This window comes from Falco cherrug, chromosome 5 (assembly GCF_023634085.1).
Source record: "Falco cherrug isolate bFalChe1 chromosome 5, bFalChe1.pri, whole genome shotgun sequence".
NCBI classification, from domain to species: Eukaryota; Metazoa; Chordata; class Aves; order Falconiformes; family Falconidae; genus Falco; species Falco cherrug.
The window spans coordinates 2,292,287-2,320,116 of NC_073701.1; the positions used below are offsets into that span (position 1 = coordinate 2,292,287).

The window sequence follows — 27,830 nt, forward strand, 5'->3', positions numbered from 1 at the left end:
GAGCCTCACCGGAAGTGCGCCTCACCGGAAGTGAGGTGATGCAGTCCGGAAGCGGAAGCGCGCTGCGGTCGCGCCGCTTTTCTGGGTGATGTCGCTAAACCGGCGCCGATCGAGACCCTCCGGGCGGGCGGGGCTGGCGGCGGTGCGGGCTGCCCGTGAGTTACCGAGCGGCCGGTCCGCGGGGGGAGGCGCCGCCGCTGCCGGCGGTTCGCGGGCCGGGCGGAGCCGGGGTGGGCGGCAGCGGGGGCGCTGGCCGGCCTGGCCCCGGGGGGGCGCGGCCCAGCGGCGGGGGCTGGAGGGGGGGGCAGCGCCGTCCCTCACGGGCGGGGTGTCGCACCCCGCCGGGGGGCGCCGGGGCCGCCGCTCGCAGCGCTTTGTGCCGCCCCCGGAGCCTGGCACCCCCCGGGCTGGGGGGCGCAGTACCCGGGAACAGCGCGCCCCTTCCCCGCCTGCCCCCTGCGCTCCCCCCGGGCCCCGGTTGCTGGCGCTTTCCCAGCGGCAGGGCAGCGCTGGGGGTGAGCTCTGAGCTGTAGCCGTTCTGCCCATCCTGCCTTCTTGCTCTTCGCTTTCTCCCAGCACTCCAGGGCAGAAACCTTACCTGGGCACTCTCCTGGCTGCCAGTGTCCTGGCGTCAGCCGTTATCACCCCTCAGCTTGAGTTCGGGTGTTTGGTTGTTTCTTTTGGATTATTTTTCTAGCTAATGAAAATACTTCATAATCCATGTTTCAGAATTACCACTTGGGGATGCTGTCTCTTCAAAATTATCAGTAATGAACCTGTGAAAAAGGTTAAATAATAGATGTATATGTGGTGAACTGGAATCACCCGTGCATGTATTTGTGCTAGCTTAATTTACTAGTACAGTTTAGTAGCTACAGTGAAAATGTAGTAGCCTAGGTGTAACGTGCTAGCAGTTAAAAAGTATGTTTTGGCAAGTTTGGGTCTTAATCTAGCAACCAGTGTCATCTCAGCCTTTTTAAAAAAAAAAAAAAAATCGGATGGCAGAATTCAACCTGCAGGTTCATTGGGGCAGCATTCTAATTTTACAGCTTCGCTCTCTTTCTTGCAAAACCTATTTGAGTGAAGGCGTTTCATGCCTGAGTGCATGACTGTGAGAACTGTGCAACTCTAAGTCTTATTTGCATAGCTTCAGAATTCACTGAACCGTAAGGGTTGTGCGATTTGGGGGGAGGGAGGAAGTTTTCATTGGTTTGTTTGTTGGGGGGGGGTGTTTAGGAGTTTTGGGGTTGTAGTGATTTGGGACGCTGTGTATTTTCTTTTGCTTTTGCATTTTTTGATTGATTTTTTTTAAAAGGTATGACCCAGGGCTAGACCTAAATCTTTGCAGGGATAGATTATACATACCCTGCTACAAACTTGCTGTTTGTTTAGATAAAGAAATAATTTCCAGAAAGACTGAGGTCCTTTCTACACTTGGGAATTTGTTTTCAGCATTTTCAAAATGTGAGAATCACAAGCCAGTTGGGCCAATTTAATAGAGCAGGTGTTTTCACCTTGCACTGTTGGAAAAGTTTGTCTTTAGTGTGAGTATTTGCACTGCCTTTTTGCATACAGGTAACAAAAGAGGAGGAAGGAGCAGCTGAGTGGAAAACGTGTTTCTGTTTTCTGCTAGCTGTAATTGCATTGCAGTCTGGTGAAAGGTCTGGCTCTGTGGGAGTCACTTTCAGTGAACAGCTGGTGACCTGGTTTGATTTTCTTCCTTTAAAGCACCTGGAAGACTCCAGTGAGAATTGGAGTGTGACAAGCTAGCAGAGGAAAGGAGTTGTTGTTTCCATTCCATGGATCCCTTGGGTGCTCCTTCCCAATTTGTGGATGTTGACAGTCTGCCAGGCTGGACTGATGCCTATGAGGCTAAGCAGCTGTACTCTCACCAAAATCCTGTTGAAAAAGCTCAAGTTGATGTTAGATCACCTTTTCCATACAGGAAAGACATAAATGCAAAAATAATCTTATGGTAAGTTCCATGTGGCTCTGGTGTGCTTGTCATCACTTCTGTGTACTGCAGGATCCGATTGCCTCATGTAATGATCACTTGCTTTAGAATAAAGTCTTTAACCCCTCTCTGGGAAGAAAAGAATCTTTTTGTTTGCTGTAAATCCGCAAGTCTGAGATTTTGCTCCACCGTAGGTTATAAACAGCACGTTTGTAGGCATTTCTTGATGCAGCAGACTGGAGCTGTATTTCCTGCTGTCATACTGTACGCTAAATATCAAAACCAAATACAGTACTTTGATACAACTGTTTAATTTTTTTTTAAATATACTTGCTGTATACTAGCTTTTTTCTTTCTTTGCTGGCTTTAATCTTTCACTTTTCTGGTATTTATTTCTTTCATGTGGTTCTCATGGCTTGCTTTGGGCTCTCTCCTGCACCCCCTCTCTGTTCTGTATTCTGTCTCTACATTTTTATGCCAGAATCTATTGATAAAGTACCGTGTGCTGAGGTGAACTTACTCCATCAGTTTTTCTTTCCTATAACTCAGATACTTGAACCTGCTCTCTAGATGAGTAGCTCTTTGTTAATCAGTGTGAAGAGAGAAGGATTTCTCAGGGACACAGATTCAGGGGTCGGCCTTGAACCTCTTTCTGGTTAATACGTGCAGGAAATGGGACTGTTCATGGATTTCCTGAACCTGATTAAGTAAAGAAAGAGAGAAGTAAAAGGTTAAACATCTCTTACGACTTGGGCTTGGGTGTAATAAATATGTGCAGTTTCAACTGTTACTTGAATCTCTCCCTGTGCATGGGAGTCTTTATTTCCCTTCCTATGCTCTTTAATCCCCAAATCCCTAATGGCTGCTTCAGTGACAAAAAGCAGGTCAGAGTTCTGCTACTCCATTGACTCTCGTGCATCTCTGCTTTGTTTATCTTCTGCATGTCTGAGCCTTGAACAGCAGAATGGTCATGATCAAATTGCGGTTCGCAGTGCTGGAACAAAAGCAGCAAAGGCTTGTCTAGCTGCAGTGTCGCTCCAGATCCTCAGGGGTCTGAGGAAAAGCAGCAGCAGTAAGGTGCCCTGGGTAGCATGTGTGCAAACCAAGAAAAGTACATTGAAAAAATTATTCAAGTTTTTAAAGTAACGTGCCACAAGGACTGTCCTCTTATCTCCAAGAGAGAATACATGGGGTTTCTGGAACGTGTTACACTCCCATCAGTTTAACACGCTGCTTTGCATGTTCTGCTAGTTAAACTGCCCTACATAAAACTGCAGCACTGCCTTTTTTACATACATCACTAAGTTTCTGTTGAGGCAGGGAGCGTTTAAGGAAATGACAGGTTGCTTGCAGTCTTTCTTCATCAGTTAGAGGCAAAGGATGATTCTGCATGGTGAGCATGTCAGGGTACGCTACCCTCTGCGGGCACTGGAGCGCTGTTAATGCTCGTCCTTTAACTTGGCATTTCCTTGCCTGTCAGCACTTACTTGACAATGATTGCTTCATCTTACATTCAGCCCACAATAAACGGTTTCCTTGTTTCCTCAGGAAAGGAGATGTAGCGTTACTGAACTGCACAGCCATAGTAAACACCAGTAATGAGTCTCTCACTGATAAGAACCCAGTATCTGAAAGTATATTCATGCACGCCGGGCCTGACCTGAGGGATGAACTCCAGAAGCTCAAAGGTAAGTGGCTGGAGATGTTTTTATCTTACTGAAATCTACTGTCCTTGCATAGTACAAAGCATGAGGATTTGGACATACACTAAAATCAAGGCATAGCACTGGTCTGTTGTTTGTTTGGTTTTTTTTCATCCCCTTCCCCCAACGTCTGGTGTTAATGTGAAATAGATGGAGGAAACACATGACAATCTAGCCTCTCCTGGTTTTGTCGTTCAGGGTACAGATCATTAAAAACCTGGGGCAGATACTAGAGTTGCTGAGCCCTTGAGTTGTGATACAGTAAATCCCATTGTTACCTGAAGCCACTCTGGGTGGTTAGCTTATCAGAGCTTTTACTCAAGGGACCAGCCTTGTACATAGTCAGATTTTGCTCTTACCCTGTTCAGTGTGTATATATACTGTGGAAGACAGGAACTGAAGTTCACCATTGCAGAAATTAAATGGGTTCTAATATACACTTTGTGTATCCTCTGTCAGGATATTAATATATGCACACAGTCCTTCAGGAAACAATGGCAATAATAGATGGATTGATAAAACACTGCAATAGACTTAGTGACTACTTAAATTGTTTAGTTCATTTGCCTTTTCTGCACAACAGATTACTTTCTAATAAAGTTACAAGACCATCCCTAATGGAAGGCTGTTCTGGAAATGGATGAGGTTTGCTTTACCTGAGTTCTTATTAACAGAGTTTATGGCTGGTGATGAGATTTACAAATACTCAGCTTTATTCCCAGTGCCTGTTAGATGAAAAGAGGAGTTTCCCTCTTCTGTGTGAGGAGCAAAGTGTTTATAGTTGTCCAGGGTCATACAGAAATCTAATACAGTTTGCAGGTGAAAATTCACTTTTCTAATACCTGTGGTACTGAGCTGAATTTTGAGACCAAAGTGATCCTTGAGTAGTACTGCTCACTCTTGCCTAACAGCGCGCTCTCCTTACGTAGTAACAAAACAGGTAGAAGAACCACAGTATTTCTAATGAAAACTCTCAGTAGCTTAAACTGCAATTTAATAGACATCCTGTTTTTATAAAATCATGTTTTGCTGATTCAACTTGCTTTTTGTGAGTAACCTGGATGTAAAACCAGAGGAAGAGTGACAGTTTCATAGGAGAGGGAAAACTCAGCGTGTCCTTTGGGTTCAAAATACAGCAGATGTTATAAAATAGTTAGGACCCTGCTATGTACACCAGAACTCTTCTAAAATAAACTTGGGTTCCTTCTGTGCACTGTGAGGTGGAGAGGGACAATGTTTCAAGGCATACTTAACATTTGAGACCTGTCAGCTCTGTAGGGAATTATTTGTGAAAGTTGGGCTTAGCTTCTTACGTTCCCTTTTACCATGCTGAGATAGATGTAGTTTTGCATTCTCTACCCCTGTGAAGACGCTGATGTCTTCCCGTCATAACACATTCTGCAGGTTCATGACTGCCTATACATGACAGTTTCCTTTTAGCCTTGTAATAAAAGCTTTTTGAAAATCAGTTCTTTGATGCACTACTGGCGGTTTGGGTGGGAGAGGAAGGAGAGGCTGGATTACAGCTTTGGCTTTTGTGCATCTTTAATGTGTTTGTCACAGTAGCAGAAGTGGAAGTGAGTGCAGTTAGGAAATTAGTTTGATTCTTTCGTCACCTCTGCCTCCTTTTGCATGCTTTCCCATTGAAATTCTTTTCTAGCAGAATGTTCTTGCTGAAAACATGAAAATGCATGGTCTTTGCTCTAAAGCTGTGAAATGGGAGCAGTGGTGATCTTCAGTTAGTTCTCTCCAGCTTTATTCCTACTCCTTGGTATGTATTCATATTTCATAGACTCCAAGAAAAATCATGATCTTAAAGCATGTGATGTGCTGACATTTCAAAGGCCTGCTTTCTTTAAGGCTCAGCTAACTTACGCATTCATAGGAACAGTGTGTAGTTTTCATTAAAACAGAAATACTACAGCCAAGGATGCAAGCTTGCAAATTACGTGCTATTGATACATGCTTGCCTATCAACACATACTTGTTGCAGACTAATAAAGACCTTCTGTAACAGCAACGCACAGTAGTCTTCCTGCTCCAGTGAGACTTTTTCTCCACTGCATACTTTATATGGAGGATTCAGACTCTCAGTTTTAAACTTGCAGAGAAGTTGTTCTAATGTTTGAAATATCATGGGATAAAAAATAAGATCTTGACTTTGTTCTCACTTTTGCCACAGACTTTGATTTGTGCAGCTCTCTCTACTAGCTTACCTCACCCTGTTTCTTAAAATAGATATAATATTTGCTGCTCGTTTTAGTTTTATAAATTTCATAGAGATCTCCGGGCAGAAGGCATTGGGAAGTACAAAGTGTGATATAAGTGCAGTTAGAGATTACTGATGGTCTGAATTTATTAGTTTCTCTGCTGAATTCACAACTATACCTCAGTCAAAATTCCTTCATTCTTTTTCACGAGACCGTTTTTCCTGCAGGCCTTTGCTTGCTATTTTCAAGTTGTGTGGCTTGGGCGGACCAGGGAGGAAGAAAGTAACTTGATACCTGATGCATTAAGTGCTTTGGGTTTAGCTTCTGCTTTTTCCATACTGTGCTTATTTAGTTACTCTCTTGAGCTGAGGCATCTTAGAGGATATGCAGTAATTCAGAATAGTGTGCTTAGTTTTAGTGTGCTGTTGTAGTCCTTCTGATTAACCCAATAAAACCAAGGTGGAAGTCTACAGAAGCTAATGATGTGATTTATTGGATTAAAAAGTGTATAAGATGTTCGCTGAAAGGCAACGTGTTGCCACTAAAAGGACGTGCTTAAAGTTTTGAGCAAGAGAGATCCTCAACCTGGAATGTTTCTTGCCATAAAATACGCTTTCGTGCATGCTGATAGCCCGCCTGAGCACCACAAACAACAGAGTAGGAGAGGTGAACACTGCTACTCGGTGGGCAGCTTCACGATTGACTTAAGCCAGGCTACTGCAGTGCTGCTGCCAGAAGGGTGGTTGCAGCCACTCGTTCCTGTCGCATTCCATTTTGTGGGCACTAGCAACCTCAAAGATCAGGTTGAAAGCTAATCCAGTGAAAATACTAGTTTTCAGCCAGATCAGAAAGCTGCAGTGCAGCTGTACATGCAGAAGGAAGAAGGGAGAAAATACTTGTCTTTGAGCGTAGGGGAAGACTAGAAGTACTTCTTCAGCCGTCCAGAACTGGAGCGGGCTAGATTTGGGTGAAGAAGGGGAGGGTTAGCAGGCTGTTTGTCCAGGTGCTGAACTAAAAACAGTCTTCAAACACAACAGCTGTTCCTGGATTTTTCATTATCAGAAATGCATTGACAAACTGAAGGGAATAGGCCTACGGATGTCATCGAGGGTTTGTAAGTTTGTAAGACAAACTGATTTCCCTTGTGAAAAATTACAGGAATTAAGTATGAGTAACTTGCAGGGGATAGCCAAAGAGCAGTCAAAACTAAAAAGAGGTAAAGATGTGAGGTATGCTGGCGTACAGTAGATGATCCTGGAGTGTGCAACTGGAGGGTGCTGTGGATGGAACAATTAAATGTGTCGCTTGAGCTTCCTTGCCTTGAGACTAGGTATCTAGTCTGTCAAGAAAGTATGGTCTCCATGAGAATCATACTTTTGCCTTGTGAACACGAAGAAACTTGCAAAACAAAGCAAGGTACCTTGTTCTGGGAGCACAGGTGGAGCAAGTGCTTGATGTGTTTGTTTTGAATAGCTTTGTCAAAGCTGATGGGTTGAAGGAGACTTCTAGCCCTTTTATCCGAAAAGCAATCTCCCCAAGCCAAGTTATTAAATTCAGAAGGACTTTTTATTGCTGGTTGTATGGCATATTTGTGCATCTGTTCTCTGCATATAGTTAAATCATTGCTGCCTTTGGCTCTGTATGTGGCACAGTAAGCACTGCTGTTAAGGCAGCATTTCTAGCATTTTCTGGTTTGTCCTTACATGCATAGTTTTAAAATTGGGAGATGGAGCACAGCTGTCACCTCAACCTGACTAGGTGATGCTAAGCAGCTGTTATGAGATCGAATGCTATCCTTAGTATTTGATGTGTAAATGACTTCATATGGGATATAAATTTGATGACTTCTATGTATGGAGTTGTCTGACTGGAAGAAGTCAAGGGCTTGAATATTTCCAGCTTTCTTATCATGACATTGGCATTTTTCCTTGTGTCTATTTTTTTCAGGGTGCAGGACAGGTGAGGCTAAACTCACCAAAGGATTTAATTTGGCTGCACGTTTCATCATTCACACAGTGGGACCCAAATACAAAAGCCGGTATCGCACAGCAGCCGAGAGCTCCCTGTACAGCTGTTACCGCAATGTCCTGCAGCTCGCCAAGTAAGCACACGGCCACTTACGTCAGGGTTTGCCGTCCGTGGTGTGTCTGCCCTAGACACTCGGGTCTGCACAGAGGCCGAATGTCTGTGAATATCTTCTGATGGTTACTGGATTTGGTTAAGGGCGTGAGAACCTGAGTGGCCTCGTGGTATACTTCATGCTTTTTGTTGCCTGTGTCGGTGGTGTAGATTGAATGTGCAGAGAGATCTGAGCTGGTTCGAGTCTTGAAATTGGAGCTGCGCAGCATTCAGTTACTCTGAGGAGCCCAGCAGTGATAACTGCATTGGGTTCTGTGCCACGAAAAGCTTTAAATGAGCTTGCTCAAGCAGCAGCTTCATGTGTCTCTGCGGCCATGTGGACGTAGCCGCAGGCAGATCCGACTGCTGTATCCATTCACATGCTTGGCCTCTGCCTTCATACAACAGTCATCTAAAGTTCTGAGTCAAGGTGCAAAGTTATTTCTAAATCCACAGTTGCTGCAGATGGGTTTGTAGTTTTCCCTCTTTCATCTGTGGTATTTTCTGTTTCCTCTTAGCTAACAGGTTTTTTTTCTTTCTGTTTTTTCTGTGTTCTTTCCTGTAGTCTGTTGTTTTCCTGTGACAGCTATTGTAATGGTAACAGTCACAAAAAGTACCTGAATAACAGCAATGTCATAAAATATACTTAACAATTTCTTAAGGTTGGGAAGATCAGTTCTTCCAAGCCTGGACTGCGTTGGAGGGCAATAGCAACTGTTTCGTAAGATCAAAGCTAAGGTTTCTAGTACGTGCAGGTTTGTTCTGCCTCAGAAGCAACAAGCAAAGTCAGGCCTGGATTGAAGCATGGTAAAAACAATTTTAAAACTTCAATAATTCTGCTCAATGGATTCTGAATGCTTTTCAGTCAACCTATTTTCTAGAGTAACTTTTGATGCTTGTAAAATAGTCTGCCAGCTCTGAGGTTGCTCAGACTCCTCTGGTGACTGTTGGCAAGGCATCTGTTTTACTCTTCTAAAAATCTGGTGCTCTGCTGGAAGCACCTTGCAGATCTTACTGTATTGCTTTATACCAGTGATTTCCAACCATGCCTAGGACTGAGTAAGCCACCTTGGTCTGTGTCCAGACCTCTAACAAAACAAGTGATAGGTCAGGTGGAGGAACGGGAGAGTGTTTGCAATAGAGCGCACCTCATTTTCACCTCCTTCTCCTCACTGTCAAATCTGTACAGGAGGAAAAATATTTTGGAAAGGATTGCAAGGAGCCTGAGGTAAGAACTTCTTCATTCAGGATATGAGAAACTGCAGGAACAATGTGGCTGAAGTAGAAGGAGAAATCTGAGAACAAAACTAAGAGGAAACAGTGTGGAATCATTAATGGTTCCCTCTTCTGCCTGATGGTGGTATGTGTACATCTTACTAGAAGAGAATCCCTCTGCACAAACCTAAAAGAGGGTCACTGCTGCATAAAGGCAGGAAAAAAAGTGCTAATGTTATCTACCCTACTGGCAAACGTTTGTTCTCACCTGACCGTCTATTCATTTGTTTCTCTTTTTCTGGATTTCAGGGAGCAGGCAATGTGCTCCATAGGATTTTGTGTTATTAACTCTCTGAAAAGATGCTACCCCTTGGAGGATGCAACCCACATAGCACTGCGTAAGTTTGCTGGGATGTGACATAAACTGGATGGCATTACTCAGCAGATCGCTTGCCTCAGACTGCTGTTAATATGGGGAAACCCTTTTTTTAGGGGGCTGTGGTTTGTTGGAGCCTGTAAAAAGGCAAGGCTGCCTCTGGTTGATCAGGAAGTGGATGATAAAAACAAATGATCCTTTCTCTGTTGAGAAGTCATCAGTAAAGATCTATGGGAATCTGTGCTGGAATATATTCAATACATTAATTAACCTGGAAAAGATGCTGAACAGTGAGGTGAAAGAGTTTGCTGGTAATAGAAAAGTGTTCAGAATAGCAAAGATGAGGCCGTACTGTCGAATAGCTGGAGATGGGCCTCAAGTGAATGTCATCTGCCATTTTAGTGTCATCAGCATATCCAACTGTGAAGTGATATTCTTCCCCCACTGACCCACTCCTGTGTGCTTCTGCCTTCACATGCAAAATGATGGCCTAACCTAAGGAGCAAAATCTTGAGATTATCATAGTTCCATGAAAACAACAGCTCACTGGAGTTCATAACAGCAGCTGGAGTAAGACACAACAAAATTAAGAACATTATGCTAGAAATCTGTGGTTTGTCCACCCTTTAAAGCTGCACATTCAAAAAGGATGCACTAGAACTAGAAGTTGAAGAGGTCAGCAAGAATGGAGAAAGGCAAGCAATAGCTAAGTGAGCTAAAGTCTTTTTCAGACTGGAATATGCTGAAGTTGAAGGGAATGTGATAGATGTCTATAAACTCGAGTGGCGTGGAGATCGTGGGTAGGAATCAGCTGTTCGCTGTCTCCCAAAACAAGAACCTTTAAACAACGCTACTATGAATCAGGTTCAGAACAAACAAGTGCTTACACTATTTGTTTTATGAACCTTCTTACCAAAAAGCATTGTAGATGCTAAAAGTTTTCAAATCTGGGGGGCTTCAAAAGGAAACTGTATTAAAGAAAAAAATGAAGGCTACTAAAAACAAATCTGAATATTTCCTAGGCTGAAAATACTTAGAAATAGGAAAGTGCCCTGAGAAGAATATTATATACCTGCCTGGTTCTTACTTTTCCCTTTTCTCTTTTGACTTTTGCATTTCTCTTGGCCTGCTCCCGTCTGCTTTCTACCACCACCACCCAGTCCCTGGACCCTCCTGCATGGTGCTCTTGCACAACAGGGAGGTTGTTGCAGATGGAGGGAGTGGGTTTTCCTCTTGCTGTGCAAGCTGGCTGAGGAAATCTTTCTTGCCCTCTGTTCAGCAGAGATGCTGACACTGGAGAAACAGATTAGTCTGCTGTTTTCTCTGCTATCTGCCTGTTGAGTGAGAGATCTGAAAACATCTGCTCGCATAGGTTCAGGAAACTGTTTGCTGTGGAACCACACAACTGCATTTCTCCCATAAAGTAGTGTTGCTTTTTATGTGAATTTCTGTACAGGAAATATTTGAAAATAGTTTGGTTTTTTCCCCCCCTCTGCTCTTTCTTGAAGAACTGACGCTAATGCATTCTCTGCAGAGTACACTTCCTTATTGCTGTCGTCTGTTGTCCCTTTAGGGCTGTATGCTACTTGATAAAATACTGCTAGACCAACTTATTGCTTTGGACACTTTCTCCCTTGGCAGCCTGACAGGGAAGCACTTGAAAATCCTGATATGTGTCAAGATTATTGCAGCTCAAGGACCTCATCTGTACAAGGATGTGTCTGACGGGGAGCTTGGTTACAAAACATTTTCTTTTCCCCTCAGCTGCAATGGCTTGGGAACTTCACTGTGTCCCTGGATTTGCTAGAGATTTGGGGGAGTCAGAAGAAAGTAACAGAGGAAACAGTTTCTCTAATGATTTATAAATACAGTTTTTATATGCCGCTTTGGCATAGTTGACTCCAGAGGTTTTGTGTGACGGACTCTGTCTTATACCAGCTTCTGCTATAGCTGCTTATCATCTTGCTTTCCTGATAACTTAAGGCACAATGACTTGTTCTAGGATTGCCTGGTTTTGGCAGCTTGCACAGACTCTAAGGGGGAGGGATTTGGCTTAATTTTGCAGGGCCATAGAATCGCATTCCACAGACTGAGGAATAATTAGCAAACTAAAATCAGAGAGAAATTTTTTCTCATTTTGTATCCATCTCTAGAGTGAGCAGCGACAGAGAGTGGAGATGGAACTGCCAGTATGGCCAGCAAGCCATTTGGTGTGTTAAACTGCCACTTAATCCACACTTGGGTACAGCCCGTGAAGCTGTTTTGTGTGAGGGGAGGGATGTGTCTCTATTCTGTATTCCAACTCCCTCACTTGCAGTTGTGCATTTAAATTTCCTCTCCTGTTTTTGCAAAGTACATTTATTCTTCTTTCTTGCAGGCACAGTTAGAAGGTTCCTGGAGATTCATGGAGAGACTCTGGAGAAGGTGGTGTTTGCAGTCTCCGAGCTTGAAGAGGTATCTCCTTGATATTCATTCCACCAAAATTCATGGGCCTGTTTGATCTTTTCTGCAGCAGTAATTAGCTCCTTTCTAGAGCTGGACTCGGATTTCCCCTTCAGATCATACAGGCTTTTGGTCCTACAGCATCCTTCTGTCTCCTGCTAGCATAGCACCTTTTCCAGTGCTGTTTATGCCCTTGGCAATCACTATGGGCATGTTCAGAATCTTTCTAATTCTGGCTTCTGTATTTCTGAGCCGTGAATTGCAGCCAGTACTAGAGGTTATAACATGCAGTTGTGCTGGATGGAATCTGCCAGCCAGAAAGGAAATTCTTAGTACAAGATTTCCTCCTTACACAGCGCTGCTTCCCTTGTGCTTTAAAAGGGCCAGTTTAGCATGCCCGCAGATCACCTGCGAGCATCTTGAACGTTGCTGGCTGGCTTGTTGAAATAAGAAGTTTGACATTTAATGATCTGTGTGCAGACGGATGCTGGCAGTTTGAATATTGACTTCTTTTGTATATCAGACTTGCTAATGGCAGTTCCTGGGCAGAACACCCCATTGTACTAGGTTCTGTGGCATCTGGATAAGGGGTCTAAAACCATTAATCGGTTGGAGAGAACACATGAGCTATTACAGTGTTCAGTAGAGATTTTTCACTGTTTTCCTCCAGGTGGGGAGAGTTTCTTTTGGTGGTTGCTTTTTCTTTTTTCCCAGTCAGATCACCAAAGGTGATCTGTGTAGTGGTGCATTTTGATATAAAAGCAACCTTCACTGAAGTCTGTCACCCATGCATATTCTAACTTAGTTACAAAGCTGAAGTCTGCGATCTACCTGAGTTCAGGAAGGTTAAAGCAGAGTCCTCTTAAGGTCATTTACCAGTGTGGCAAAAAAAAAAAAAAAGTTAACGTTTATCAAGGTTACACACCTTTATTGCCAGGTAGCAGCCCAAAATAAGCCATTGAGGCAAGTGGTAGTTTGCCTCTAAACCGCTGAGAAGGTCCCTGCTACAAGGGCAAGCGTTACTTAACTGAAAAGCAAGGATGCGTGATGGACCCTTCACGCATTTTTCTTATTTGTAGGCCACTTACCAGAAGTTGCTGCCTCTGTATTTTCCAAGATCGTTGGAAGAAGAGATACAATCCTTGCCTTACCTCCCTGCAGATATTGGCAATGCAGAAGGGGAGCCTGTAGTACCAGAGCGGCAGATCAGGATCACTGAAAAGCCGGGTGTGCCGGATGGTGAGTTCTTAACTGAACTTTGGCAGAAGTGTGTGAAAGTCAATGGAAAGCCAGGCAAGGCATGTGAGAAGCGGAGCACTGGGCTCCTACCGCACCTCGCCTAAGGAAGGCGGCTGTCAGGCTGCCTCATTGCCTTCATGTGTTCCCCAGCAGTAACTACTTCTTTCTGCCACTTTGTGTTGTGGTTAGAGGATGCAGTAGAGCTGTTCTGTCTTTTTCTTTCTTGGGGGAAGCGTAGTTCATTCCCATTGCAAATGGCATTCCCATTCTCAAAGTGCTTAGGACCTTTGCAGTTTGTTTGCAGAATCTTGTGCAGCCCCTAACTTAAAAAGGCATTATTGTCAATAACCTATCTTGTATATTAGCCAAGTGTTGCTTAACTATTAGCAAATGTTGTCTCAAATGATAAGATTCTGTTGGGACAGCGTGTACATCAAACTAGTAGATGCTCAATGAAAACAAGAAGAAACCCCCTAAAAGATAGAAGAGCTAGGTCAGCCCAGAGATCAATGTTTGGGAAACGTCTGTCAAAGCTCAGTGGAAGAAGTCTCTTTGCAAAAAGGTTGCCTAGACGTCAGGGTTGAGGAGGTGAGATACATGTGGCAAGATGATTTAACGTATAAGTGGTCGTAGCTGGCACATTCTGCCTTATTCATTAAGCAGCACTGTGAAAGTTTTACATTTCTTTGTGAACCCCTAAACCATCAAAGGCAGATAACCTGGTAAGGGTTTCAAAGGTTTTCTACTTTAGCATGGCCAGTTGGGGTAAGGCTGATTATGCAGTGAGGGTACAGACAATTTTACAGTTCACGGTTTGATACCTGATAAACATACTCCTGCTGATCAGACTCCAGTCTCTTCTCTTTTTTTGTTTTTTTTCTTTTTTTCTTCTCCCTGTCCATGTTGCTGGTTAGAGTGGTGTTTGCAGCTGTGGTTGGTCAGTGGGAGGCATTCAATCACTACTGAATAGTTTGTGAAATTACAGGGTTTGCACATGTAGGAGCGAAGGGGTATATCAGAATCCCGTGCCTTTGTCCCATTGCTACTATAGCATGTTACGTTAAAACTGGGAAACACTGTTCCCATCCAGATTGCCCAGAGAGGTAATGCTGGAAGCCTTAGCCATGTTCCTTGATGACATCAAATGTAGTGGAGCATTCTGGTATTGTCGCCAGCAAGCGAGCCTGTGCTTTTCTATTTCATCACGCAGTTGTGTTGTAAACAATACTATAAATACTAAATACTAAACTCATTTTACCACCAGCTCTACAGGATCTGTTCAGTCAGTGTCAATGATATAAAAAGCGAGTCCTTTCTACCACGCGCTTCTAAACTGAATAAAGCTGCAGCATCTGTCCCTCTGCATACTTATTTTTCCCCATGACAAGTAGAACAACTGTAAAGCCCAAGCCACTCTCTCCAGACCTTGTTTTTCAAGAGTTAGCAGTCACCCCTTTGTTACAAGCCGATGACTAGGACCTGCCCAGTTAGTTTCCAGGCAAATCAACATTTTAAGGGAGTCTGTAGTTATCACAAACTATAATCTGTCGTATCGTGGTGTGCTGTGGGTTTTCTGGGTTAGTTTGTAGTGTGATGACTGGGTTGGCTCCCTGAGATACACTCCAGTTCCTCAGCAGCATTGCTGTCTTGTGTGCAGCTTGAACATCTTACGCTACCCTTTGTTTCTACTGCAGATGCTTCAGATGAAGAGGGTCTGGAGGCAGACTTGTCTTTCATTGGTTCCCATGCTTTTGCCCGCATGGAGGGAGATGTTGATAAACAGAGACGCCTCATCCTTCAGGGACAGTTGTCAGAGGCAGCGCTGCAAAAACAGCATCAGAGGAAGTGAGAATTCCCTTGTCTGCTTGAATGTTTTGTGTTTTAGCTGTTCAGAGGACCAACCGTTATGATGGTTTTGTTATCTGTTCTGGCAAGGAAATACAGATAAAACCTGCTGTAGCGGTTTTGGCCTGAAGGGAGAAGGGAAGGGGCAGTAAGAGAAGGGAAGCTAGTGGTGAACCCACTGGCATTCCCAGTGCGTCCGGCCATGCCTTACCTCTGTGCCACGAGATGTCACTGTTTTGTCACTGCTTTTTGTACAGGGATCACCTGCTTTCAGTACTGCCCGCATGCTCCTGAGGCTCTGGGCAGATAGCAAAACATTTCTATTCAGTCTTTCAAAACAGAAAGAAAAATAAATTAATGCCGAAGCTTTTCTCCTTTTTTTTTTCTTTTTTTTTCTTTTTTTCCTCCTTCCCCCTGCTCATTCTTAACGTGCATGATCACTTTCTTAGAAGCCAATTCCATGCTGGAGTCCTCTTGAGGCATGGTGCATGGCTTCTTTTGTCAGATGAATCACTAATTTGTTCACCGTTTAATGGAGGGGTGGGGAAATCTGTATGTAATGGTTGTTGCTACATAGTTATGTTTGACTTACGGACTTTTCAAATACATTTTCTTTCTTTTGTATTTTTTTTAAACACTGATACTGAAGTATTTAAATGGAAAATCTCTCCAATCTTTTTAGCCCAAATGCAATGCCACTGTAGTTACTAGTTGGTGCATATTCATTGCACTGGTGAAAATCACTAGATATGTAACTAAGAGATTCAAATTTCCCCACCCTCTTCTTTCTTTAATAACTTGATAGTTGCTTCATAGGTCAGAAATCCACAATACTAGAGAGAGGGCTCAGTCATAAAGAGCTTGTTTTGTCCTTCCCTTCCCATGTATGTCTTCAGGCTTCTAATGCTAATCTGAAGGGGGATCAGTTCTGACCAGATGTTTTTAACTTTCTAGTTACAATCGCTGGCTGTGTCAGGCAAGAGCTGAAGACCTCTCTGATATTGCTTCTCTGAAAGCCTTGTACCAGACAGGTAAGCTCAGGCTACCAACAACTGATGTATATTGTTTTAAAGCAAAAATAAAAAATAAAGATACAGTATTTTTTTTAGACCTGAGCATACAGTAAGCCATGTTATCAAGCTAGAAGCCTGGCCAAGAACTAGGCAACATCTCTGCAGTAAAGCAGGAATTCTCTCTTGATTGGCTTTGAAAGACACTGTGGTAAACTCCCAAACTGCTCTGCTCTAACAGTCTGAGGATAGGTGCATGTCCTGAATTGTCTGTAGCTTTAGATGTGAATCAGTACTGATAAATTAAGCCAATGCTAAGGTACTGTGTATGAGAGAGTTCTCCTTTTGTTCTAAATTGTCGCCACCTTTTGTTACAAAGAAATGAATGTTGTTTTCAGGTGATTACTGTAGAGAATAAGCAGTTCCCAAAGCAACTTTTGATACAGCTTTCCTGAAGAAAGCGGCTTGCTTTATTTCCCTGGGGTTAGCATGCGTTGCCCTCCTCTGTGTGTGTCTCCTGGTACTAAGGGCCGAGTGCCAGGGGCAGCTCATCTTGCAACTTCTTTGTTCAGTACATGGGGAGATTAGGAAGAGATTCAACAACGCAGTGGAGAGTTCAGTGGAAGAACATAGCTGCAAGGTCCTTGCAGCCTAGGAAGCAGAAATGGGGAACCTGTACTCTTTAGTTCACTTTTACTCTTTAGATAGCATCATACTTGAACGTAAAAACTTGCCATAGTCCCAGTGGCGTATAGCTGCTTTGCACCATGACAGGAAGAAACAGGCGAGTAGTCAGGGTCTCAAAACCATGGCTGTGTTTCTGCAGAGAAAGTCTGTTCAGCATTTTGCCTGATAACTTTGGCCTCCTGAAAATTCAGATACTTACCTTGATCTTTGTGCAAATGCTGAGGCTGTGCTCAGTAACTGCAATTTTAAATTCTTTTGTTTGCCTTAGTCAAGGCTCTGTGGGCTGCAGGAGGTCAGTAAAGTGTGCTCTGGGAATCTGCATTAGATTGGTTGGTTTCTAGGAAGAGGTTTGCATTGGTGGTAGAACTGCAAGTGAAGGTTGGTTGTTCTGTTGGGTTTTTTTTAATAAAAGTAATGTTATTACTTGAGATTTGGGTAAATGCAGAGTACTCGGGCAACATAAAATTGCAGTCCTTAAGTTTCTCGGATGTGACGCACCCTTTTTTGGATCAGAATAACCACTGGTATAGTGAGAACCATAACTTAAGTGTATTTCCTTTGTTTTTAAGATGGAAACCATATGCATTGCAAAAATTCTGAGCTCTGGTTGGTTTTCCCTGTTTTAAAAGGGACCAACTTCAAAACCTGGCATGACTGAGAGAAGTGTAGACATACTTCTCTTTCTTTTGTAGGTGTAGATAACTGTGGCCGCACAGTGATGGTGGTGGTTGGAAGGAATATCCCTGTAACGTTGATAGACATGGAAAAGGTAACGCTTTGTAAAACTATTGTGTATGTTGAATATGAATGTTCAGGAATCTGATTATAACTGCTAGAAACTTTAGCTGTAGAAGACTTAAATAGTTTCTATTTAATCTCTTTTACAGGCAGATAAATTTGTATTCTCTTATAAAGGTTTGTGTGTGGGTTTTGGGGGTGGCTTTTTAGAGGAGGAACTGTGCTATTTTTAGAAAAACAGACCTAACGTGGCTCATTTTTTTTTTTTTTTTCATCTCAAGAAGAGACAGATTTGCCCTGTTTCTATAACAGCCAAGACATGAAGAGTGAAATGTAATGAGTCAAATTTGTTTTTCATGGAAACAGCAAGAATTTATCTCCATCTGTGAGGTCAGCTAGACAAAAAAAGACATCTAAGTTACTACAGTCAAGTTGAAGGCTTGGAATGTTCACCTTGCATTTGTAGCTGAAACATAATGCCACCCAGCTCATGACTCCTGATTTATGAATGAATTAAAGGAAGCATATTAAGATGTGATGCAACTGTGAAAGAATTCTTTGCAAATATAAATTTCATTTTTCTGTCTCAGGCTCTTCTGTATTTCATCCACGTCATGGATCATATTGCAGTGAAGGAATATGTCCTGGTGTACTTCCATACGCTCACAAATGATTACAATCAACTAGACTCTAATTTCTTGAAGAAACTCTACGATGTTGTTGATGCCAAGTGAGTGTCAATAGGAGACCCTTTCTGGTCTTCCTCCGTGCTACGGAAATGTATGTCGTTCCCTGTATCTGGTTTCTGATTTATTTATAAAAGAGTTTTGCTGGAGCAAAGACCTAAATACATAACAAAGGCAGGAAGAAGGAAGATATGTTTTCTTTCCTTCATAAAACCATCTATTAAACCAGGAAGTTCTGTCCTCTGCAGTCTGCCTTCTGGAGCTCTTAGAGGGATGTACTGGGTGTATTGTCTATCTCTTATCTAGAGGTGGAGCTTCTGGAGCCTGGCTTTGTTAAAAGTGTGTTGCTGTTGTGAGGGAAGAGGCTTGGGTAACATTGGCAGTCATAATTTGTCCATAATTTTCACTGTCCGCATAGAAGACTGCAGGCTATGTTGTCTATGTTGTCTTTATCTGAAAAATAATCATTCTGCTCCAACCCACCCACCCTCCCACGCTCTTACACTTACTTTTCTGGTATCTGCCCTTGTGTTAGATCTAACTCTATAAAATTACATCACAGGCATTTAAGCAAAATCATCTATGTTTTGGCAATTGGGTTGTGTAGATGAGCTTAATTAGAAGTCACTTTTAAAGACTTTTTTTTCTTTCTCTAAACCAGGTACAAGAGGAACTTGAAGGCACTGTATTTTGTCCACCCAACATTTCGTTCAAAGGTGAGGTAAACAGTACAAAAGAAAAGTATATTTCGGGTGTTGGCAGAGCAGCATGTAAGACTGTAGTATGAGGAACATGGAGATATATAGAAGACTTCCAAAATTAGGCAGTATCATCTGGATCCACGGTCAGAGTTTGAAGTTCATCCCTGTTTTTGATCTAGCTGTAGTCTTCCAAAATTAGTGATAAGCTGCACCCCAGTGCAGCGCAGCTGTCTGTGCCCTGTTTTGCCTGTGCTCTTAACAGAGAGAGATGGAAGCTTTGGATCTTGTTTCTTCCAAAGAGAAACATTTTGTCCTTTTCCCTGCTGTCTGGTTGGCAGGGTGACAAACCATGACCAAAAACTGTGGGAATTTTTTTTTTGTGTGGTTCATTTCCTCTTCTTTCCCCACAAGAGGTATTGCATCGGTGCTGTGTATTGCTTAAGAGTTGCCCTGGTGTGGGCAGAGGACAGTGCGTCAAGCAGCCCCGAGGTTATTTGGTATTATAGAGTGTAGAGTAGCAAAGGAAGATAGGAAGAATGCTGTTGTGATGGAGTGCAGAAAAATCCTGTTAAGCCTTTAGGAGATGGAAAACTGAGCTCATCAGGCAGTAAGGTGTTACCCTTGGCTGTGGTCTGTGTGGGGTAACAAAAGACGGAGCTTGCTCCCCTCTGTACTTCATACACACTACTCGTATTGCAGCGGTATGAGTACTTCAGATGAACTAAGTGTCAGCAGCGGCCCTTCCTAAAATTGTTAGTCCTGTTAAAACAGTTGGAAATGTGGTCCTCTGCGTTCACATCAGATTAACCTCTGTGTTTACTCTGCTTTTTGCTGACATTGATCAAATCTGAGGAAATTATACGCCTGGAAAAAAACATCTGTTTGCACATGTTCAACAAGAATTTCTTTGCTAAATTTCCAAAGAGTCCTTTCTTTGCGTGCGCACAGCTGGGACACCGTGAGACTCAGAGCTTCCCTGGTTTTATACAGATGAAGCTAAGGCTTCCCAACAGCATACCTTCCAGTTCCTGTCAGGATACTTAGGAGCTGGCATCAAACATTACTGTGGTCACAAAGCTGAGTGGAAGCTGAAGCTAGAAGTACTAGTGTTTTAAATTCTCAGCAGCACTTTATCCCTCTCCTCTCTTCCTACATTTCTACTTGGTTGAGAAAAGGGGTTTTTTTGTTGTAGGATGAGGACTCGCGTTCACCAGTCTGTTACCATGTTCTCTGTCCCTTTGAGAACTGCAGCGGCACTCAACAGATCTGTGGGGCAAGCAGATAGTTGGTGGGAAGCAAGGCGGGTGAGAGATGGAGAGTTCTCCCACTTGCTGGGAGTGGAATTGGTTTGTATGCTATTCTAGCAGCACAGCTGGAGGCAAAAGAGGATGTGTGTCAGTGTTTTTCTGCCAAGCCTTTTCTCTAACTGAAGGGCAAGTGGGATTGCTGCTGGCTGTTGCAGAGACTATCAGCTTGTGAAACACGGTGGGGAATGTGCAGCAGAAAGTCCTGGCGGTGAAGATGGCTGCTTAAGAGGGAATGATTTGTCTCTCCCCTCCTTTTTTGGCTGTTTTCAGGGCTGTTGTCCCCATGGAAGATTACTAGCTCAGAAGCCTCAAATATCTTCAGAAATGTTTGGCACATTTGTCCTCCCATTTGGAGCATTGACTGACTTCCCTAGAAGTAGTGGAAAATACCCCATGTCTCAAATGCAGGAGGAAGGCTTCTGCATTCACGCAGCTTCCCAAATGCATCATCCTTGTTACATACACCTCGCTCTTAAACCTCAGATACAAATTGTCTGTTTTACAGCAGTATTGAATCCTGGCACAGAGGATGGTGGCCATCTGTTAGAGTTGCTTTGTTCATTTCTGGGCTGAAAAGGATCAAGAGGTTTTCATCATGTCTTTTAGAAACTCATGTGCCCCTAGAAAACAAGCATAGTTCTTAATGTACTTCGTGGTGCCAACCATGATTCTTGCTTTGGTTTCTAGATATGAAACTTCAAAAATTATGTATATTCTGAGGATAATTGCCTGTCTAGAGTACGTGGGGTTTGGTATGCAGGGAGGAGGGTTCAGCAGTTACCCTAAAACCCAGAGTAACTGAAGCAGGGTGTGTCACTGCATGGCCCGTTTTTGGATACTGATCCTGCCTTTATTCATGCTTTGATGTGAGCGTTCTTGTGATCTGGGAAGAACTTCTCTTGTGCTGCTGAAATGTAACTGTTCTTTGCATTTTTGCAAGATTGCAGCATAGGCACCATTAGCTTTTTAGGCTGGCAGCAATGCACGCTTCACCAGCAAGCCTTCGATTAAGATACCCTTGAAGTGCTGCCACAAGTTCCTTCCTCTTGCATGTGAATGTACTTCTGCTTATTATTGCTATAGCTGCTGATACATAAGTAAAGGGCTTTTGGGGGGCAATTTTGTGTGAATCTTCTCAGCTCCCCTCTTCTGAGAGCGCTCCAAACAAAGCTTGGTGGCTGCATCTGAAACAGTCTCACCCAGAGAAAGTCTGGGTTTATAAATATAGTAACTTGGCTGTGAATCAAGAATGTTTCAAAACAGAAACATACATGAATAATCAAACCAGATATTCCTAATCATGGTAGTCTTTGTACTTATCATGAACAATTTTTGTCTTGTTTTTCTGTAACAGTCATAAAAGCAGTTTCTGGGGATCAGATGCCAATATAAAGGTTGTTGCAAATAGCTTACAGCTTTTTCTATGCAAGATCCTTCCAAGTGTAGTAAAATTTTCTAGATTTTTAGCAAATTTCTCTTTGGGGAATGACCTAATTAAGAGATTGGTGATACACTGCATCTGTGGTGGTGCTGGGTTTTTTGGGGGGAAAGACATCTGGTACTTTAACACTGTGGTTTTCTAGCTTGACAGAGTGACTTTGATAGCCTTTTATTCAGATTATGAACTGCAGAACAAGAAAAATAAAGGAAAATTTCAGATGTCTAGATTCTTAACTTTTTTTTTTACTGCTCTGGTATAACTTATTTTGCTTTCAGTGCATTAATAAGGACTTGGTTTCATTTAAAGCTCCATGTCCTTTTACCAATAAATGGGTGCTGTCATATTGCTGTTTCTATAACCTGTGATTATCAAGAATAGAGATAGGAGAAGAATTCTTTAGCAAGGCTTCTGCCCCCTCCCTTTTTTCTCTGTTGCTGAAGATGTGTCAAACTGCAGTGGCTGGTATACTTGGGGGTGGGGGGGGTGTGTGCTTTCCCCAAAAACAGTTTTCATAATGGCTGCAAAAATATTCCCTATTGGACTTTTGTATGTATTAAACGTCCATAGCAATTAATATTTAGTGATTATCATTCATAATGTGCCTTGGAATGCATGCTACTTTGGTACAGGATTGAGAGGGTATTTTTCACTCATCAAACTGTCACCCAGTGTCACTCATAAGAGGTCTTCTTAGAAAAACACAGTAAGTAATGGAGGCCGGTAATAAACTGTCTCCCTGCTTTCCAGTAACGTAAATCTCTAATTCTGCCCTTAAAATAACGAGCCAATCTTAATGTTCTGTCCTGTTCTTTACCTCCTTGTCTCTTTTGTTGTGCCTTTCTCATGAAAATAGGCTGTTTTGAGGAGGTAGCGCAGATATTCCAGGACAGGTTTTGGGCATCAACTTTTTCTTTAAATGTTGCATTTGGGTAAATCATTTTTATTGACCTAGTGTTTTAGCTTATTTGAAACTCCCACTTCCCTCAAGGCTTTTCTTGCGGTGTTGCTTCTTTTCTGTTAACTTATTGCAGTCAAAGCACAACTATCAAACAACCACAGAATGCTCAAGATTGGAAGGGGACCTCTAGAAGTCATCTGGTCCAGCCCCGCTGCTCAAGCAGGGTCAGCAAGAGCTGGTTGCCCAGAACAATGTAAATGGTCCCTTATGGGAGCATTTGCGACCTGTAGAACACTTGGTGGGTTTTTTTTTCTTTCCCTTCAGTCTGCCAGGAAAAACTAGATAAGAAATAAAAAAGTGATATAATGCTTAATTTTGGAGAAGGGGTGTTGAAAAGTAAAAGCTTCTGCAGTCAGTCTAAACAGGAAGGAATATTTAGTAACTTGCAGAGGTATAAATGGTGTCTTATTGGCCTTTGCAAAACAAAAATTCCTTATCCTGTTTAAAAGAGACAGAGGTGTGAATACTTGAAGTAAAATCCTGTAGAATAAGTTGATAAGGCTTTGATAAGAAGTGTGATAAAACAGAAGGACATTCTCACTAGCCAACCCAAAGCAGAGCAGTTTCAATGGGATCGCTGAACAGTTGAAAAACCTCTCTCCCCCAAAGTGGAGGATTGCCGTGGATCCAGTCTGTGAAAACTTGAAGGCAGAGGGTTGAAAATGCTTCTGTCAGATATAGAATCCAATAGGTTGTATTCTGAGCTGGCTAAACTGGATGTGAAAATGTGCCACTACACTAATGGTTTTTTGAAGGCAACTAGCAGAACAGCTGTCACTCTTGTACAGTCGAAAGGGACCTTAAAGTGGCAGCTGGGAAGGAGTGCATGTGAAGTCAGAAAGCACCAGCTTCAGAACTCTGGAGACAGTGGTTGCTAGCAGTCAGTGGTGCGTGCTTCCTGACCTTGTATTACTGTCATGCTATTAGTGTTTCAAGCTTAAATCAAGCCTGTTTAACTGCAGTATTCTGTTGAACTTGAAAGTTTTGAAACAGCACCATCTTAATTTGTTTTTGTTGGGGTTTATTTCAGGTCTCAGCATGGTTTTTCACAACCTTTACGGTCTCAGGGCTAAAGGACAAAATCCACTATGTGGAAAGCCTTCAGCAGTTATTCACAGCCATACCCCCGGAACAGATTGATCTCCCCCCTTTTGTCCTCGAGTATGATGCCAGGGTAAGTGGTTGCGTGTTGCAAGCATCCGTCTTTGCTCCAAAGTGTAGTTCTTACGCTTCTCCCGTTCTGCTCTGCAAGAGCTTTAAAGGGGCTGACTTCCACATCTTAGAAATGGGGAGAAGAAAGGGAGGGTTCCTGGAAATTCTGGTTGCTCTCCTGTGAGGAAGTATTTTCTTAATGATTATTTTTCTTTCTACGTCAGTCAAACCAGAGGGCTTGGCTAAGAAGCAGGCTGCTCTCCCAATAGAGCAGTCTGCTATGCGTGTAAAAGGCAGACAACTTTTCTTCAGCCAAGAACTATAACGCAACACACTAAAAGCCTGTGGATAAGATAAAATTCACATTATATACCTGATATATACCTTACACTGACTGTAAAAAGACATACTATCTGTGTTTATTCTTTCCTGTCCCATGTATCGACAAGCGTGCAGGAAAGGGTGAGGGGGTGGGGAAGCAGTGGGGAAAAATGGAACCATAGAAGGGTGCCTTGCCTTTGTGTTGGTCCCTCCTCCTCCTCTTCCCTTCTCCATCCCAGGTCTCTAACCAAATGGCAGAATGAATATGGCTTGCTTTGGCCAAATCATTCCAAAGAGGGGTGTGCTGTAACTACAAAGTAATGACTAGAGCTGTGTGTCTGTGTAAGCAACTTCTGTCAAGTGACCGGCTATGCTAGCATTTGTGGCTTTCCTTGCATCACAGCTCAGCTTAATGGCAAAATTTTAACCTGCACTTTTTGCTTAAAACAGAGGCAAAAACCAGTTTTTGCCAGATTGCCAGCACAGTCCTCTCCTGGGTGAATTGTGGCCGTCACTGTACTTGTGGAAGACGAAGCCAGGGGTACCTGTTTATTTCTGCCTCTGTGTCGTCACCCGTTGCACCAGATGTATTGGGGAAGACTTTTGTTCAACTGCTCGTTCTGTTCTCGTTGCAGGAAAATGGGCCTTACTATTCTTCTTATCCTCCGTCGCCTGACTTGTGATCTGCAGTCCTGTGATGCTGCTGGTTTCCCATGGATCCGATGACCTGATGCCTGCCAAAACCTGTGCATTTGCCCATGTGCAGAATTCAGAGAGAGGGTTTTCCTCCCCCAGCTCTGGTATTTTTTTACTGATGAGATATTTTCAAGCACTCAAGCAATCAGAGAACTTTATGCCACTGTGAACTGTACAACCATTTCAAATATATTTATCCAATGGAAAAGTTGATTTAAAGATCACTAGATGCATTTTATTTTGGGTTGGGGGGGAGTTGAAGTTGTTACATTTATTTCTGAACAGACTTTCTTTTCTGGGAAACCTATCAAAAGCACTTGGTCATGTTTTTAACTGTTCTAATTTTCCAGCTCTGTTTGTAATACCCATTTCTGACTGGTCTGTACAAATACTGTGCAGTGCCAGCCTGACACATTGCTCATCACAGGGTCTCTGAGTTTCACATCTGATTACTTTCCCTTTCTGTTAGTGCCAGTTATTTTGGTCGTGACCCGGCAAAACTGTCTGGAATTGGGAATGCCATGTCTGCAGGCTGAACAAAACACTACCGCCAAGCCAAGATGACTGCAAGACTTAGTACCATAAATGCTAGGTGAGCTAGGAGCCTTGATAAAGTCCCTGTCAGTTTTCATTGGATGATGTGACATGTCAGGATGCCACTACCTTCCCAGTAAGAATAAAATTGAAAAGCATTTGCAGTTTCTTTTCTCTAACTACAGTTGGTTTTGTTCTCATTTGACATGGCCAGATGTGTCTGTATGATAAACGAATGCCATCTGCCTGAAGCGTGCGTGGCGGGGAGGGGGAAGCAGTGACTCCAACCCCAGCCTCTGGTGGCAGAGATTGTTCCTTAGAGATACCAGCATCCCCTTTATTTCCTGTTACATTGACAACGATTTTTGACAGGCATGATCCATGTGAGAGAGCTCAGCCACAGGGTACTTGGGGGGGACTGGAGGTGAAAAGTTTTTCAGCCTGCCAATGGAAAGCTAAAAGAGTAGGATGAAGGCTCCTTTGTGAAACATAATCGGGGATGGCAGTCCCAAATACGTCAGGATGGAATCCCTGGCAGGAGGAATGTTGCAACAGTACTGAATATGAAAATGATGGTACGATTTTCATGTCTTCATTGTAGCTGCTTTCCTGCCCCAACTTGTAGCTGCTACTCAGTCTTTACCTCACTTCAATTCTCCTTGTTCTGCCACTTCTGCCATAACTACCTTTTCTGAAGCATAAGCAAAAATCATCATGAGATGCCTTAGGAGGTAGTTGTTCATGCCCGTTGAGTTGATTGGAAATGGATATCTCTCTCCTGTTTAAAGATAGGTAAATTGTTGGGGAAAAAGAGGGGAGGAAATTCCTCTCTTGGTCACCTAATTGCATGTCACAATTGTTTCTGCAGTCTGAGAGTTTGGGGGTTTGTAGTTGGAGGAGTGCAGTGAAAGATGGGCTGTACTGAGTTTCTTTTCCTTCCTACCTTGGCCTCCCGGCTTAATGTTATGTTTATACTCCACATATCCTCAGCATGTTGGTATGTCAGTTACAAATTAAGATAATCACTTGGTTGGGGTTTAACAGTCATGCGTGTACAGCATGTAAAAAGCAAGTGGTTTTGCTTTTTAAGTGTCCTCCAGGGTCCTTGTGCGATTCCATTATCGGATCCAAGGTGCTGCCACAGGCTGGAAACTGTAGCACGATGGAAAACCATCTTGGTGTCAGTACTTGGGCGTGTTGCACCGTATGGTCAGCTCACACGCGATTCTTTCAGCGCTTTTCTGCTTTTTAAGAATGAAATAGCAGCAGTCTATACAGAGCAGCTACCACGTGTCCCTACCTCCTGTGTTCACCTAGCTGTTTATAGCTGCCCTTGTCTAGTGACTTTTATAGCCAGCAGTGAATTTTCCATGCTTCTCTAACGATTTGTTTAGCTTTCCACCCCCATTAACCATCTGCTGTTTTTCACACCCGTGGCATTTTCAGTGGGGCTGTTGCAGAATAGCCAGCGTTGGCTTAATAGGCAGATTAACAGGGATTCAGAAGCATATTGTGAAAACCAAACTCTCAGCTTCACAATTTTTCGATGGTTTCTGTCCGTTTAGCTCACAGATGGCTCAGAGTCATAAAATCTAAACAGTTCTTCTTGGGACTCGGTCTGCACGTTTTTCAAACCCTAGTCCAGTCATTTTAAGAAATGACTTGGCTCAGCGATGTGTGAATGTACCTCCAGAGCATTTGCAAAGCAAAAAGGAGATCTTGGCACTGTGCATCTTATTGTGTATATTTTTCCCTTGAAAGACTTTAATATTTTTTTTTCCTGTTACCCAAGTCTCACAAACCTCAGTGGCAAGTCAGACCTGGATTGTACTGCAAATATCCTGCATTTTCTAGTGACTCTGGAGTTATGGCAATTTACCAGGGTTTTTTTTACTGGAAACTTTTAAATGTAACATGACAGTGGAAAAAAAAATATTGAAGTGCTCAGGATAATCATTGCTATTAAAATATTTGTTTAATTCTAATATGCAAAAGCAATTGCATTAAACCAGCTGAACTGCATTTGATTTAGGCTGAGATAGATGCTGGCATGCCCTAATTATGGGTGGGTACAATGCTTTCCTCTTGAAGAGGCCAGGGAGGCAATCTGTGTATGTCGTAACTCTTGTGTGTTTTAACATCCCTACCCAGTGCAGTCACTGCAGAATTAAAATGTCCGATGAAGGTTTTATTGCTTAAAGCTGTTTCACACCATCTGCAGGCTGGAAAGGGGAGTCTCCACAGAGAAGTGTATTAGTGTAATTACGAGTGTCGTTACCGCTCTAATGCCCTGTGTGATGTTGACAGAAAAGTGACAACGTTGTTGCCAGTAAAACTGGGATGCAATGCTTGGGTGCTCCTCAGCCACACCTCTTCTGAAAGCATCCCATGTTCCCTTGCAGATACTGCAGTTACAGGTCTTAAGAGCCAGAGTCCGTCAAGCTGATGTCTGACCGCGGACAGGTGACAAGTTATCTTGGCTTTCCTGTTGTTGTTT

At 43.0% G+C, this 27,830-nt stretch overlaps 1 protein-coding gene across 2 annotated transcripts; it reads left to right on the forward strand.

The window, feature by feature from the left end:
- The first annotated feature begins 21 nt into the window (after nt 1-21).
- Nucleotides 22-25,512, forward strand: GDAP2 (ganglioside induced differentiation associated protein 2). Of its 2 annotated transcripts, XM_055710569.1 has the most exons (15): nt 40-155; nt 577-663; nt 1,729-1,975; nt 3,503-3,642; nt 7,815-7,968; nt 9,510-9,598; nt 11,954-12,030; nt 13,098-13,257; nt 14,952-15,102; nt 16,057-16,133; nt 17,492-17,568; nt 18,128-18,267; nt 18,885-18,939; nt 23,661-23,804; nt 24,739-25,512. In XM_055710569.1, exons 3-15 carry the CDS (start codon nt 1,800-1,802, stop codon nt 24,784-24,786), a joined length of 1,488 nt encoding a protein of 495 aa, XP_055566544.1. In that variant the 5' UTR covers nt 40-155; nt 577-663; nt 1,729-1,799; the 3' UTR covers nt 24,787-25,512. The 2 variants fall into 2 exon arrangements, with proteins under 2 accessions (XP_055566543.1, XP_055566544.1); XM_055710568.1 differs by lacking the exon at nt 577-663 and having other exon boundaries at nt 22-155.
- Nucleotides 25,513-27,830: the final 2,318 nt, after the last annotated feature.

Bases quoted from the DNA above. Each gene is read 5' to 3' on its own strand.
- GDAP2 (XM_055710568.1), top strand. From the start codon at position 1,800: ATGGATCCCTTGGGTGCTCCTTCCCAATTTGTGGATGTTGACAGTCTG. The intron at 13,258-14,951 runs GTGAGTTCTTAA...TTTCTACTGCAG, and splicing joins AAAGCCGGGTGTGCCGGATG to ATGCTTCAGATGAAGAGGGT. The intron at 23,805-24,738 runs GTAAGTGGTTGC...TTCTCGTTGCAG, and splicing joins TCCTCGAGTATGATGCCAGG to GAAAATGGGCCTTACTATTC.